We start from the raw sequence: 17,085 nt of genomic DNA, 5'->3' as shown, positions 1-17,085 counted from the left end.
TAATCCTATTTGAGAGTTACTTTTTACTTATTAACAACCAGATATTGGACCTGATCAGCAGCTTTGGGGGTTTCTTCCTCACTACCAATTTTTAAGGATCTTTTCTAAAAGGACTGTGAAAAATGTAATCAAGATCCAATGGAAATAAATTCAAGCTATCCTCTTCACACAATAATAGATTTGTATTTAGTGGTCCTCTTCTCTCTTCAAAAAAAAAATATTCCATTCAAAAATAAAGCATAATCCTAATACATCCATTTCTTTCTGCCATATCCAGGTATTCCCTTTCAACGGATTTACACTACTTTTTCTGTACATATTTTTTAGCCTAAAACCTTTTAGGACACTGTTCTCACATCACTATTGAAGTCACCATTCCTTCCCAGTTATCCTGATGCTGGTATGACATCTGTGAAGTGATTGATAATGAAACATTATCAAATGTGAAACACTGAGTGAATTCCAATAGCTGGAAGATTTAAGAGTTATTTGCTCAATCTATTGGCAAATTTATATTTGACAGAATTTTGTCAAGTCAAATGAATACAAAATTATTTCAGAGGCTCTTCTCAGGACAGAACTGCACATCACAAAACCATATTTAGTTCAGTATGTCTCCATAATCTCACAGAAGAGCTTCTATTGCTCCAGCTAGAAACAAAAGCAGTAAGTACTTCCTGTAAGAATGTACATAAGCATACGTTATTCATAGTAAAACCGTTCCTAGAAAATAACTAGTTCTGGTTGCTTGTTGTATAATATAACTTTTGCAAAGGCGGTAATAATTTTTCTGTACAGTAGGGTTCTAGATGAGATGAGATTCTACCTTCACCTTGCATATAAACGTCTTTGGATCCTTCTTTCGTCCTGTTCACATAATGCCTGCTGGTATCCATTTGCCTTAGTTTTACTGCAGCCACATAGTGAGCTGATCTTTTCAATGTAGAAAAATCTTTTTCCTCCTTCACCTCACTATTTTATAGTTCTTCAACACTGGTACCTTCAGCAGAACGGAGATGCTTTATCCAAATAACTGATTGCACACACTTTAACTTGCTACTGTATTACTATATATCACAAATGGAAAATTACTTCAGAAAAACAGAGAGCCAAGTTTTCAAACATTGGCTTTCATTTTCTTGCACATGCAATTATTTGCTGGCACAATCTATCACACGCAGATGGCTAAATATATGATTTTATCTCACTATAATTTACAGAAGCACATTAGATGCAAGGCTGAAACTGTAGTTCTAAAGGCTTAACCTGAGCCTCAAAAACTGGTAAACTTAGTTTAGTATATTATGACTTAGCAGTATGAGACACGTAACACACAGAAGTTTGTAATCCTCAAGCTCACAAAAGGATGCATTATTGTTGTAATGTCAATCTTCATTGCAGAGAATCCTTTGTCATCTCAAGATCCTTTCATTTTCCCCTTTTTGATGCTCTTGACTATTAAAAAGCCTTATAAGCTGAGAGTCCTCAGTTAATCAGAGGAAAAAATCAGGATAAAGTTCTCTTTCTCTCTTTTTCCATTCTGCATCCAAAATTACCATACATGCTTCTGGCACAAGGGTGTACTCTTGTCCCTACTGTCTGTCTCTGTTGCTGGAGGTGGAAATGAAGCTGCTCTGCCATTAGGATGGGCTGCATGAGGTGGAGGATGTGTGACCGAGGGACGTTTAATTCACACAGTGCCACTGCTGAAGACTAAGACCAGTTCTCAGAGCCAAGGCCCCACAATGCAGCTGCTGCCCTTGGATACCTTTGTCCTGCGCCTCCACTTAATGCCTTAGCTGGCCCAAAGTGGACAGAGTTGTACAGGACAGAGTTGTACAACATATCACTCTTCCCTCAACAGCTTGAACAGCAAGTTCAACAGGACAAGAGGATTGACGTACTATGCTGCAGCACTAACCATTAATTTTAATAACATAAAAATTCTAAGGACTAATTTTTGAGATCTGAGATACAGCCCCCTTAAAGGAATGAAAATAAAGTCATCCAGTGTCCACCACAGCTACTCAAGGGGTTCAGGTGGTTTTTGTTGTTGTTGGTTTGTTTTTGCTCATCTGTTTTGCTGAACATCAAGGAGCAATGGAGCCAAGTTTTCTAAAAGCCCATAACCAACAATAATCTCAGTAACTCGATCAAAAACTTTCTTATAAGTCCATGTTCATTACTTTATCAAAGTATGCACCATAGGCTTCTCCTTTGTAAAATCTACAGAGCTGCTTTGCCATAACTAACTGTTTTATATTTATTTGCTACATTTTTTGTGGCCATCTTTAGACTAATGAGGTAAAAAATAAGACAGGATCAAAATTATTTCAAATTAACAAAATATCAAATCCTTTTGTGAGGAATATTTTGTAGAAATTTATTAAATTTTTTGGTGAAATCCAGTTAATCTAATTTCAGCAGAAGAGATGAGTTTTAAAGCCTGTCTTTTCTTCCCTTAGAATAATTTTATTAAGTAGGCAACAGCATAGAAAGGAATCTGAGAAGAGAGGATGCCCATGCAGTTAAATGGAATAGCACTACACCCTTGTGTTCAGCCTAAATTAGCTAAGAGCAAATATAGCACAAAAAAAGATGTGTCTAGCTGAGTTGCCTGTCTTAGTTCTGATCAACGGTGGATGAAAAAAGGAGAATGTAAAATGAGGGAAAGAATATTTGTGAGGTACTTCAGTCTTAAGCCATTACATGTCTTTAAATTTTCTGAGCCAAAAATGGTTCTTTTTATCCTTTAGTTCTAGATGGATTTTTTGATTCATGGATTTGCTGAATCACTTGGAAACCTTGTAAACTTCACCATGAACAACACCCTGCAGCAGGGAGTAGGAGCTTGCCTACATGTTTAGGAAAAATAAAAATTAAAAAAAATACAAATATGTGATGCTCCTTAATTCTTGCACTGGAAGGAACAGATGGGGAAGGTGCATAAAGAAGAGTTTTAAGATCCAGTCATTGTCATTAGGTTCTTTCACTCTCTCCCCATTTAATTAAGGCAAAGAAAAGAGTCAAACAATAACAACTTGTAACTGAAGAAGCACAAAATACCTCCAACCTTCCATAGCCATACATGAGACTCTGTATTTTGATGCAGCTGTATTTGGGGGGCAAACAGTACTCCTAGGTTCCACAGTGAGACTCTTGGTGTTTCTGGACTGTAAAAATCAAACTTAAATATTATGGGCACTTGCAAACAACTATTCTTGCCACATTTGCCCTTAGTAAGATTACCTATAGTATTTATCTGCTTTGTGAGGAAGCCTGCAATGTAAGTAATCGTAAAGTGAGATGGAAATATGACCTCCATCAATCTACAGTACATGCAAATGCTTAATTTAATTCTCCATCAATTTCCAAATGAATGAGGCCCATTGTATTGAAAAATAAAAACAGCTTGGCCTTTGACTTTCTTTGAGATTACTCTTCCACATTAATGTCCTCAACAGTTGCAAGCTTTAGAAGAATTAGATGAAAAGCATTCAGGGAACACAGATGATATCCATTTGATCTTTACACATTTCCACCCACACTTATGGCTGACAACACAGAGAAGCATTTAAAATTACACATTCAAACATCAGCACAATATGCCTCAAGGAGAACAGAAGGCATTAGTGGTAAAACCTTATTAAGATGTATTGTCAAACAAAAAGAAGAACATACACAAAGATCAAAACCTCACTTCCAGGGTGTGCAGCCTTCATAATACATTGGTAGCCTTGTCTCTTCTGCAAAGAAGTTTTTCATATTTAGCATTCCTGAAGAGACTCATTTAATTAAACTCATAGATTGAAGGAGGCTGTTCACTACAACCTGAATTTCATTTTGTTTTGCATCCATTGTCAATGAGCATAAATTGTAGAGCTATTAAAGACAGTCAAAGTTTCACAGTGCTTAAGCAAAGCAAAACAGAGTTTAACTACACACATATTGACACTGCAATCAGCCAGGGCATATGATTGGAGCATAGTCATATATGCTAGTCTTAATCAAGCTAATTTAATCAACAGAAGGGAAGACACATTAGATCAGGCTTAATGGAAGCTTAGGGTAAGCAGTAAGGCAGAGGGGTATTTGGTAAGCCTGAAGAGCTCACATCGCTGCTGTCCGTACCTCTCACAAGCAGTGGTTGTCAGAGAGTGAGCTGCAATTCCTCAGTCCTTAGGGAGGACTTGGGCTCTACACAGACTACGTAAACAGTTGGGGGTCAGGAAGGAAGAGGGCTAAGTGCTATCAGCTGGCAAGATGTGTTTGCTGATCAGGTTGTAAAGACCATGTTCAATGCTCAGCTGCCAATATATGCCTTACATCAGAGGAAATGAGATGATGCAAGAGTCAGGTGTTTGGCTCAGCCTTAGAGCCCTCACTCCGGGAATTTCCACCTGGCCAGGTGTCAGATTTAATCCCTTTTTGTCCATCAGGTTGTTCAAAGCATGTATTTACATTCAATTTTTATTCCATGCAGACAAAGTGCACCACATTTACTCAAGAGGTACAGGAGAAAAAAAGCCCACATGTTAAGAGGCTGATAAATGGAACGGATGCATCTTCAGCAGTGGCAGCATCTGGAACATTACTATTTTAATATTTACTTTGTCTAAAGTGTTTTATTTAAAAAGCGTAATTCTTTCTCACTTCTAGAAAAAAGCAACATGATGTAGCAAATCATTTTTACAGATTCATCACTAAGCATGTACTTCAGAATAGTAAATGACATTGAGAAATGAGTCTGGCCCCAGTGGTGGTCAACAGCAGATGGGAGGGTAACAGATTCTACCTAAAATGTCACAACATGAAATGGAAAAGTGAATACATGTGAAAAACTAGAAGGTGTCAGTGAGAGCATCCAGAGCCTTCCATTGTTGCCATGCTAAGAAGAAGAAATACTGCAGGCTGCAAAGCTCTTGAACTTTCAGTTCCAAAGTTAAACCTCAAAGTTTAGAGAATCTAATAGAAATCTTTCATCTCATGGAAAATGAACCAAATTCCAGCACAAGGAAACAAACAAAACAAGTCAGCTCTCCCAAATGAAAGTATTTGGCTCGGCCTTGGGAATTTGGCGGACAAAGCCTCAGCCCAGTCAATTTATTCAGCTCTGACTTTAGACTCATTTCTAGACTCTTATTGTCTTCCAATGCCCATGATTCCTTTGCTTAGAAGTAAGTAGTAACACCATTAAACTTACAGAAAGCACTACAGTCGGGACAATATCAATGGACGTCTTTCTAACCTTTCCAGAACATACTAGGGGGCAGCGTGTCAAATTGCGACCACAGAATAAAAATGGAAGAAATTCAACAAAGCCTTTCCATCCAAATTATTTCTCTAAGTGCATCAGTAGAGCTAGGAACTGCCTCAGATTTCATTGAGGAAATACAGCCAATCATTTTCCAGTATTTTTAAAGAAAAAAAAAAAAGTTTAAAGTACTCTCATTTCTTCATCTAGTGTAAGTCATTCAGTTTTAGTTGCCTGCCTAGCTCTGAGACATATAGTCCCATTCTGTACATCCTGAAGTTGTGTATAAGCCTACATACAATTACCCATTTTTGTACTTAGACTCACTTACTCCTCTACTGTTTCCCACTGTTCTCAATAAAATTTCACTTTCTGCTGGATGGCACGAGCCTACCTATCATTAACACAGGATAGCACAGTTTTCACCAGACAATGACATAGTTATACTGTGAAATCTCTTATTTGATTCTGAAACAGCACCAGGATGAAAACAAATGCCTTCCTATTCAATTTCATGAATTTAGGCCCTTCAAATACAAAAGCTTAAAAAACCTTTTTAGCAATCCCTCTGCTATTTTAGTCTCTAGCTGTTCTTCATTCACTTTGGTGAGAAAGATACCTCAGTAAGCCTCCCCTACTTTGCTGGTCATGAGCTGGCTGCATTGCTGTAGTCATGGCAAACCAGTTCTCACAGTGCCGATCTCAAGCTTCCAGCAAAAGGTTTTTAGATCTAGAAAGCACCATTACTGCTGACCAGACCTCCTCAGATTCCCACCCTCACTAACTGCTTCCTTTTTCTTCTGCAAAGGAAGAACACATTTCAGAAAAAAAAGGGTACCCTGTGACTGAGAACACCTGACAGAAAGGAGTTGAGCGTTAGCAACAGCTGTCACTTCCACCAGCACAAGTTTTGGGGCAACTCACCATCAGGACAGAAAGAAGCTTTTGTCTGAAGACCTGGAACAGCAAATAATGTCAAAGGACCTCTGACCTGTGCAATCATTGCAGCAGAACACTAATAAGAGTTTATCACACTTTGAAGACTGCTATGCAGGAATGAAAAACCAAAAGATAGCAACAGCTACAAAAGCATTCAAAGGTTACAGATACATGATTTCTCATAGTAACAGGGTGTGCTAATAGCTGATATCAGGATGACGGGGAAGAAATGGGGAAGAAACCTGACAAGCTTTGCAGCTGGACCTGACCTCTAAAAGGACTGACCTCGAATTTTCACTATTCTGCTCCACTGGCAATGACAATAGTAAATATGTAATAATAAAATGGGAAGCAGGGGTGAGTTACAATTCCTCTGCCCACAATGTTCTGCCATCTTTACTTAATGTAGCCTCCTGTTACATTAAGAAATCACCTACCCTTAGTAAGGATAACTGAATCTTGTCTTGAGGAAATTTGTTTTCAAGTTACACCCAAAGTTTTGTGCGTAGAGGGAAATAACCACTCCACCACAGACCTTTCTCTGCCCTTGGAAATAAAAAGCCCCAAAGCATGCTTCTGTTCCCAAGAGGTGGAGGATATCCTGCAACATCCTCTCACTCTGTTCAAGGAATCTCACAGACCACTGCTGAGTACAATCTCTTTTCTGCATCGGCAGTGACTGCATCTCATGTCAGGCAATTTTTGGATTTTTTTTCCATATAAAAATTCAGCAAGAGAAGTCTGCAAAGGTGTTCTCTATCATTTTGCTAAAAACAGCAACCATATCTTTTTCACTGCAAAACTCTTCATTTAGAAAGAGAAAGTGGAAAGTACAGAGCCAAGTCAAATGAAATATGATGTAAATATTCTTCTTCCTAAGACTGAATAAGACTGAATTTATAAAATCATCTTATAAAATGCAATTTATTTCTTAATGAGGCAAATGGAACGCTCCTAGTTTAGAAGCACATGGGTGTACGTAGTTACTCATGGTCTTACTTGTTTTTATTTAGTGTCTTTTTTCTGTACCTTTGCTTTGGCTAGGAAAACTCCAAAATGTTTTATACTGTTTTTTTCCCCTCTTTTTTTTAGTCCCACTAAAGTAAAAGATGACAGGTAATAATATAATGTGTGGTAGAAGGAGAAATGCTGACAGACATTGTGTTACTTTGGTTCAATTAGGCTCTAATTACTTCTTCTCTTCAATTAGAAAATCACATGAACCAATTATGCCAGATAATGTGTGCTTATCCTATTCAAACTGCACAATGGGTAAGGTCTATTCACATTGATTATCTTCAATTTATGCTTTTAGCCTTTTTTTCCCCTTCTGTCTGCATGGCCCATTACAGTTTTAAAGTGGAAGCTCTTAAGCAGTTCACAGTATTATGATATCATTCATAACAATTGTTATGTTTTGATGGAAGAATAATTTTGATGCCTTGAATGCAGAGGAGAAAAATCTCTTTGGATTGAATGTATTCCAATTTTGCTATTTTGGTTAACAATATTCCCATGGTTTTTAAAATAAATATGATACAAGGTGGTCTGCCATTAATGGACAGAGCTGACTAAACAGTTGGTTCTATGGGAACAAAGACAGATTGCAAAACCAAACACATGCTGTTGAATACAAGAACTGTTCACTCATTGTCAGCACAGAGGTATCAGTCCTAAAAGCCCCATCAGGCCTCACTCATGAATGATTTGAAGAGCAGAGGGCAATCAGCAAAAGCAAAGTGACAAGTGGAAAAAACATATGAATGTTTTCCTGCAAATGGGGGAAAAACACAATGTGAACCCAGTCCAATAGATCTGGATGAGCAAAAAATACTACAAACCAAACCTGAATACTGGAGGCAACTTGGAGAACTTCAGGATTTAAAGGATTCTACTGATAGAATGTTTTACTTATGCTTGTGCTCAGTGGAGGAATTAACTCCTTAATGCTTTAAGGATTAAAATACAAAATACACCCTTTGCTGTGCAGCAGTCTCCAGAGATGGCCAAGCGTGGATAAACATCAGCTAACTCCAAATGACACTAATTTTGGTAAATGGGAATCTTCCTCGCCTAGAAAACAAACCACACACACTCGCTTGCTCGAGTAGAATTTATAATCAGAGGAGTCGATTTCCTGGGGAACTGAGTAGATAAAACACACACACAAAAATCCAACAAGAGGCTCTCAAAACCAGTATTCGTTTTCCTTTCACTAGAAAACCAAAACAAAACAAAGAACAACTAAACCACCCCACCCTGAGTGCTCGGTCATGCTAGAAACGACTTCAGTGACCACCAGAACATGTTGATCTCTCCACAATACACAAGCTCCAGGGCAAGCCAATTCTTCTCCTGAGTCAAGAAAATCACCTCAGAGCCTCCCATTTTAAATGTGAAATGGATTATTTGCCATGTTCCTCATCTACTGCATGTTATGTGCCACTGCCATGCCCAGACACTCAGCATAGGGTGTAACTGCAATTCCTTTTAGTCACCTCCTGTCCATACCACTCTGAACGGCTTCAGCAGACCTCTTCCTAATGTTTGGAGGACACATTAGCTTAAACTCTTTTTAGTCCACGACATCCTAGTTCAAAATTCACAAGAACTTTTTGATTTCTATTTTCTCAATTTGGACTTGATTTTTAAAGGACAACTCTTTTTTTTTTTTTTCTTCTAGCAACCTTTCTTGCACTAATGTTTAGTTACCCTAAACACTTTCCATCCTTTCTCAAACCTTTACATGCAGTCATTATGTATTGCCCCTGTGCTTCCAATATATTGTTATTGAGTGGCATATAGGCTGCATGCAAGGATTTAATCCTCTTGGCTGTCCCCCTTTTAATTTCTTTTTAATGAGCTTCCTCATTTTCACATAAATCCTTTTTTTCAAAGGGAAGCAAAAGTATAGTGGATTTATTGGTCTTTTTTGCTCCTGCAGGAATATTGCACCTATGTATGTCATGGTGACTTTATCTAGTAGTTCTCCATACAAGATTTTGTACCAGTTCATAAAGGCTGCTCAAGTCCCAGTCAGGGGTGTAAGGCTGCTCAAGTCCCAGTCAGGTATTTCTCTGCATGACATTCATGCAGTGCTTATGGGGAGAACTGAAATTCTCATTGCCAGTATATTTCCTGCCCTCAACAGTTCTCTGATCTACAGTAGAAAACAGTATTTGTTTTTATGTTACCATCTCTGAAAAAACAGTGAAATTTGAATATGGAGTCTACATCTTCAGAAAATGTTATTTTAACTGGTGAGGTGAAAGAACAGAAGCTAGATGTTTATGTTTAAATTTAACATTGAGGTGTTTAACGTAAGGGTCATCATTCCCTCCCGACGAGCACTGGAGAGGAGTCAGTAGGTCAAGGTTTCTGAGATAAGTGGGACAAATCTAGCAGTATTTTTGCATACTCACAATGAGAGCTCAGTCTAGGCACTTAGATTCTTGATCTGTATAATAAGTGAGATGAATCCCATTCTAAAACTTTTCAGTTCTGTTAACATTAAAGTGGGAATTAAAGAACCAAAGACTTTGTTAAACCAACTTGAGACAGTGCAGCTGTTAAGATATTTAGACAGGCTTTCAGTCAAGTACATGTGCAATTATACCTCTGATATACGAGTATGACAAATATGAAAACACACAGGTACAAATTTGAATTCATTTTTACATGTGGCATTCGCATATTCCCTAAAAAGACGGCTGCTCAAGAACAGTAAAATCACATAGTGCATCATGAAATAAAATCGAGGCAGAAGCTAAAGCTGTCTATCAAACTGTGATTACAAATAACTCTTTATATTACATGATATAACAAATGCCATAATGGAAGTTCAAACATCACAGGGAAGATAGTTACCTACAGCAAGCACAATCATTTTTCAGTTAGTTGTAACTAGGGGATGTAAACAACTACAGTATTTGAGAGACCCCCTCTTCTAAGTTGCTACAGTATTCTCTACACAGTTTTAGGTAAGACAAGCCTGTAATAGTAAAAAACAAAACAAAACAAAACTGTGGCTTGGCTAACAAGATTCTCTGTGATCAAAATGCTCTGTAGAACTCAGTGTTGGAACTTCCTCTCCTCCCTCCATCCTACGTTTTTGAAGGCCAAATCTAGGTCCCACTGAAGTCAAGGTCTCTCATTCACCTGAGAACAGATGGGAAAGGAGCCAGGTGAGACAGAATTTTCTCACAAAATCTTCGCAGTGGCAGAAATTTAAAAAAAAATATTAAATTATTATATGACAAAAAACTTCCAGTCCATCTGCCAGATCAAAGACCAGAACAAGTTTAAACAAGGACTGAAGATTTTGGAAGCCGATGTAAGCATAACACATTTCTTATCAGAATCTTCCTACCACTACTCAAAATTCAGTAAACTTCACAGTCTTTCTGAAGTTCAAAAACACTTTTTGAGTCAAAAAGTGACATAGAAACAGAAGTTAAATTTTTAAGATGCTTTTTGCACTCACAGAATCAAACAGATTTGTTTTTGAAGACTGGACTTCCATTTCTCAATGGCTCACACCTCTTGTTTTGAACAACATTGAACGTGGCAGCTCTTGCCAATTTGATCTGAGTGACTACAAAATTTTTAGAACTGTTTTCACAGACTCAGTCTGAATTGATACAATTGCCTCATCTCATTTTAATAAAAAAGATCAATTTCTGTAAATTGTATTCCATGAGTCAGCTAGACAAACTCATTGTTTTTGTCTGAACTTGGACTCATTGGTTGGAGGGACTCATTGGTTGGACTCATCGGTTGGAGGGAAGGTAAGGAAGGTCTTTGTTTTAAATATGAAGGATGCTAAAACATGCAGACTTTTTACCCTCATCTAATAAAAATAAACCACCAAGAAGTAACAACTTACAGTTTCTGTCACTATACTGGCTTCCATACAAAATAAGAAATAACAGTACCAACAGTTCTGTAAGTAGATTACTGCTTTTTAAAAAATAAATAAATAAATAAATAAATAAATCCTTCTCTCTAATCCAAAGCACTGCATTAGTGGAGGGGTCATACAAGAAGCGTTACTGTTGAGTTCAGACATTCTCTTACCTTAATATAATCAAAACTTCTCTTTGCATCTCTTCAGCAATATTATGTGCTCTCCAGCTGGTAATAAAGAAAAAATAAAATTAGACCTTCCCTACACTTGCAATTATTTGAGCACAGGTATGCTACAGGAATAAAAACAAGGCCAAAGACATGAGGTAGCAATTCAGCAAAGTAGTAGTTTCCATGTATACAAAAAAAGGGAAGAAAACCCAGGTTTTAAAAGGTATGTGTGCAAATTCATTGTCTCTTGGGTATTCGTAACAGTTTAGTGTTACAGTGAAGTGAAACTCAGTTTACGAGCATGAAGCATTCTCATGGTTGGTTTAAACTATCATAAATTGCATTGCATTTACCCCCTATAAATATGACTTAAAAAACAATTACAACCTATAAGTAAATGCTTTTACTTGAAGTGTTACTTTTTATGGAAGACACTATATCTTTATCATTTGAATGCCTCAAAGTTTCTGAAATAGATTACAAGAAAGACAGAACTGAAATATTTTGCCCATTAAAAGAATTCAAGTAAGACTCTTCCCATATATTACCTGTTCTTGATAATGGTACAAGAAGAACTTTTGCATACAAATGCAAACACACAGAGAAGTCAACAGGGATCAAATGGCATAGCAGGGAAGTAAACACTCAGAGGAAGCACAAGAGATAAGACTTAAAACTGTTTCCTACTTTTAAATATGAAAAATAAAGACTTTGGGTTTAAAATTACAACTTAACTGAAAACTTCATTATGCTAGAAAAATCAGATTTGAAATGGATTATGTGAAATTAGTTTTAGCACTAAAATGAAAAGCAGGTTAAGGCAACTCAGCAGGAGAAAAATAGGATTCTTCTAGGTAGACAAACTCTGCAGTGATCATTTAATCTAATGAAGTAGCAAATTTGGTTTGGAGGATTTATGTTTAATAATTATAATTAAGGACCTGTATCTGTGATGAATACTCTGTGTTGTGAATACAATAGTATTGCATTTTTAAACTACGGTATAATTCGTGGACATACTTTGATGATTTTTCTGGCAACTCGTCCATTTTATAAATCAGCAGGAGGTTTGACAAGATGAGAAAAAAAAAAAGGTTTCCTTCTCCCTAGATTTATATGTCCTCAGTTATATTCATTGTTAGTGCTGTTCTGAACAACTTATTGATTTGTGGCATGTGCTCTTTAGAACTTTTTAAATGTTTTCATGTGCCCTGCATATATCTCTTGCTTTAAAAAAAAAAAAAAGTTTAAGAACAGCTTCAAAAACGAGGTACAGCCCAAAATAAGTCAGAAGAATTGCCTCTATTTTCATATTTTTTTAAGTTTAAAACACTTGTATGTTCCTTATCTCTCGCCTCAGACAGATAAATGAAATACCAATGTCTTACATCATGGGTCAAAAAAAAAAGTGAGAAAGTGACTCATTCTTTTGACAGGCCAAAAACTTTCCATCACCTCTCATAATTTTTAATGTTTCCCCTCAGTCTCTCTCACTGAGGGCATCTCACCATCCATTGTATCTGCTCTCCCAAGGACAAATGATGAAAAAGGATGCATGTACATCACTTTGTCAAACAGGCTTTGAGTGCTAAGGCAAATTAACTATATGTTTACATGCTCTAAGACCATTTGATCTCTGTCTATCCATTTCTGTAAATGTTAAGGGCTTCCCTCTTCTAGCCCCCTTCTCGAAGAAGGCTGTATTGGAAATAAACCGGTATAAACCTCCCTGTCTCCAAGGACAGGGTCCGATTTTTATATTCCCCAACTGCAAGGCAAAGGGGACAGAATCTAAAGGCCCTACTGGTGGTACCTTCCTTCCTTCCTATGCTCCTCCCAGGAACAGATGGGCTGCTCAGCTGGATTACTGTCCTTTGTGTCTCAATTATTCTCCTCTCTTACCTCTGAAAAGCAGCTGAAAGTTAAATATAGGGAAGAGGAAAAACACTGTTGGTAAAAGTTGAAAGGAAATGACACTCTCTTTTTTTCTTTCGTAATTATACCCATTCTAATGGATTAAAGCAGGTGCTATTGCAATATACCACTTATTTCCCTCTCAGGGCTCCCATCTAAAGTATTATTATTGGTGCCTTTCAAAAAAAAAAAACACTTTTAATTCTTTAAATAACTTTTCAATTTCTGGGCATTTAGCCCAACGAGTCCTCACTGCTATTGTAATACAAGTAATAAATAATTATCTTCCCTCTCCACTGACTAAGAAAATGATTGCTCCCATTTCACATTAAGAAAAAAAAAAAAAAAAGTGACTTTCCAGATTTCTGAGAAAGTCTCCTCAAGCCTGTCAAGTGCCAAAGCCACAAGATCTCTTCTTTTTAAAGCATCAGTTGACTCTCCTATTTCCTTCGGTAATTGGGCATGCCACAGAAGGAAGACAGCACTAGAGAAAACGGGAAGATTTTCTGGAAGAGACTGTTCCTAGGTGCTCTCTGGCTGGGTTAGCATGCATGTGGAGGGCTTTTGTAAGTTTGCACATCCAATACCTGGAGCGGGGATACTTCATAACAGGAGAACAGAAAACTCTACAGTAGTACTCCATGCCAGAAAATCTGAAAGGCATTAGAATAGGAGCACTGAGGGACGTTCCATGACACAAACTAACGCTACATGTCTAAGGTTCTTCATTATAGCAGTAGAGACAGGCACAGAGCAACCCAGACTTTCTTCCCTGTAAAACATCAGTCTAAAGTCAGCTGATAATTCCAATGATTCTGGGTATCTTAGCAGCTGCAAACTAGCACAAGAGAACTGGAGCCAGAAGATAATGCTAAGAAGCAGTTGTTAGTCTGTAGGCAAGGTTAAAATACCCGTATAATAACACCTTTCAAAGGCACTTAGTTTATAGAAACTCAAAGTACATTTGGAAAAAAAAAATTTAAATGCATCAGACTTAGCACATAAAAAAAAAGGCAAGTCATTAAGTGCACTTTGGGTCCACCTCCTCAATGGAAAACAAGAGACTAACGATAACACCAACGTGACGTATCCCACAGTGACAGAAAAGAACATGCTGGGAACAGCTTGTCTCAGCACATCACGTACAGTAGACAAGGTAACACTGCACACCATGTCCGTGGCTTTGGCCACATCTCCAGGAGCCAGCACACTCCAGAGGATCTGTACTTTTCTCCACCTGGCATTCAACATGCCTTACCTCTTGCAACCTGGCAGCTGCAATGCAAGCAGCAATACACCACTGTGCTAAAGCACTGCTCCAAGGCAGGACAGGAGAAAACTATTGCACACTCCCAGCCTGCTCCCGCGCAGTCATGGCCACTGCATCAGCAGCATCCCCGTTCAGTCATGGTCTCAGTGGTACCACCAAACCCAGCAACTGACCAAGCACACTCCACCACAACCCCGACCTGCTCAGCCACCTCCCTCACAAACCAGGTCTGAGAATACAAAATTGTAGACACGTTATTTTGAGAAACAGCTTAATGGGAGTTACCAAGGGATGTGAATCAGACTTCATAAGAAAGAGACATGTACCAATTTAAGTTCGAGTCCAATTCCCAGAATGACATTATCTGTGTAGTGTTAATTCTTTATTATTCAAAAGATTGCTAACTGTTCGTATCTGCACAAATGTGTTCATGCTTCATTCATTTCAAGTCAATAATAATGGATTCTTACTATTGATTATACATGAGCCTTTTTGTCCCATCATAATGAAATTTTAATGTTGATGGTCCCAAAACTATTATTTCAACCTAATAACAGTGAGACTTGACAATTACCTCGCTCTGTGAATTGCAGATAGAACTAATAAGGTCATCCTTAATAACTTTTTGTTTACCTGACATTTGGTAATTCTATAGTTATTATGTATTATTTTAAAGCCAGAGGAGTGTTTTGCAAAGAAATGTTGTCTCCCCATGGAATAAAATATGATTCTGCCAGGTGGAAGCCTTTCTTGTGCCTGCTCCTTGACCCACGGTGCGGCGCTTGTTGCCATTACCTGAGCCCCACAGCCCGGGGGAGAGATGCACAGCTCCACAGCTGTAGTTCAAAAAGATAATTGCTAAAAGAAAGGGACAAGAATCTTTAAATCCTCAAAACAAAACAAATCCATAAAAGAAAACTTAATTTAAGAATCAGTAAGGATAGGCTAGCAAGTGATGTGGTATTAGCTCTGTTCAGTGTACTGGAGTATGTTTTCACCCTGCCATACTTTCAGCATCACTGTGGGACTGCCCTCAGGAGGTTTCCCCACTTTCTGGCCTTCAGCAGCCCTGCCAGTCCTAGGATAAGAAGCACCCCGCAGCACCTCCATCTCCACCCTCCCCTGGCCAAGGAGCAGCCCTTTTGGTTCCCACTACGCCAATCTCCACATCCTTACCTGGTGCTGCTCACTGCCCAGGCCCTCTCCTCCTACCATTTCTGCCATTTTGTTAGCAAGCAGCCACCGCTCCTCCAGCCCACAGCAGGAGACTGCCCTTCTCACAGCACCAGGGGTGAACCCTGTGACTGAACCCCCACCAAAGCAGAGAGCGTGCTTTCCCTCCAAAGCTGTGTTGTTTCCAACTTTTTTTTTTTTTTTTTGGAGAGCCCCAGAAGCACCTTCAGTCACAGGCACTAAGTGAGGCACTGGCTGCCCCTGAAGCGCTGACAGGCCCAGAGGCCCTCTGTGGAACCTTCTGGAGCGGACAGCAGCTGGGGCAGGATGGGCTCCCCCCAGGTGGCTGAGGGAACACCCACCCAGCCCCCCAGACTGGACTTCCTCCCCCAAAAGGCAGATGGCGGAAAATGGGGGCTCTAGGGGCACACGTGGTAAGAGAAAAAGGTTTAAATTAAGAGAAACCAGCAGCGAGGAGACCACCGCAAGGCTGCAGCAGCGACTCTGAGTTGACAACATGGCTTCTGGCCTCTCCTGGACGAAAGAGCGGGAAGAGGAGCTGCAGCTGCATGGGGCCCCCCAATCCAGCCAGGCATGTAAGTACCACAAAAACGTGCAAATGAGATTCAGACTAGTGTTATTACAGTTAACACATGTAAAAGCATTGTCAGCTATGTGTATAAGCACTGTCATGTATCTGAGCTTAAGTACCTTCCCAGGACTGGGTTCCCAAACACTGCGATACCACACACGTGCAATGCTGTGGTTTTGCTACAGAAGAAACACTTGTGGGTATGGACCTGTCTCTGCAGCCAGAGAAAGACAAAGTGCTTAAGGGTCTTTCAATCTAGCAAAGAAGATTTACATGGAAAACAATGCTTGTTCTGGCCCCCGTGCTAGTGGCAGGTTGGCTAAATCTAGGAATGTGGCTATTAAATAAATAAATAAATGTGATTTAGGCATGAAGATGGATCTTGGTAAGAAGGCTGACAAACCTTGGAAAGTACTTATGGGGGAATCCCAGATCCCACACATTTTCCAAGTAAATGGCCGTACTTTTTCTTGCAGACAGCAATTCTGTTTTCACCAGGGTGCAGGCACAAACACCTGCCATTACTTTAGTGCTTGGGATCAGTGGGGCAGCAGGAATCAACATTGAAGCCTTTCAATAAATACCATTTCTGGAGCAGGAGACAGATGAAAAAAAATAAGCCATACTAATCATCAAAAAGATAACCCAGGGCTAATATTACTTTTTTTGTCTTCCAGTCTCATACAGTTTTTTGGTTATCAAGCTTTTCTAGTATTTTAAGATCCCAAATATGACAGGGATACAAATGCTAGGAATAAGTACTTGCACAACTGATAGAATCTGCTTTGATTACACTGTTCCCCAGACATACTAAAATAATTAATCTGTTACATTCGGCCCAATATAGGCAATTTTACATGGTTAAAG

At 38.8% G+C, this 17,085-nt stretch overlaps 1 protein-coding gene across 23 annotated transcripts in view; it reads right to left on the bottom strand.

The window, feature by feature from the left end:
* Positions 1-9,271, bottom strand: part of LOC310899705 (uncharacterized protein) — a 221,537-nt gene extending 212,266 nt beyond the window's left edge. For 13 of the 23 annotated variants that reach the window (XR_014584572.1, XR_014584573.1, XR_014584574.1 and 10 more), the window contains exon 1: positions 4,132-5,859. Coding sequence is in view for 8 of the 23 variants with exons in the window: in XM_083836476.1 (XP_083692602.1) it covers positions 5,874-5,929 (56 nt within the window). In the remaining 15 variants the exon portion in view is untranslated. The other 10 variants (XR_014584570.1, XR_014584571.1, XM_083836476.1 and 7 more) reach the window with 2 other exon arrangements.
* Between the last annotated feature and the right edge of the window lie 7,814 nt (positions 9,272-17,085).

Source organism: Anser anser, assembly GCF_964211835.1.
Source record: "Anser anser genome assembly, chromosome: 5".
Classification (NCBI taxonomy): domain Eukaryota; kingdom Metazoa; phylum Chordata; class Aves; order Anseriformes; family Anatidae; genus Anser; species Anser anser.
Note: the sequence above shows the minus strand (reverse complement) of the source record. Positions and strands in the feature narration are given on the sequence as shown.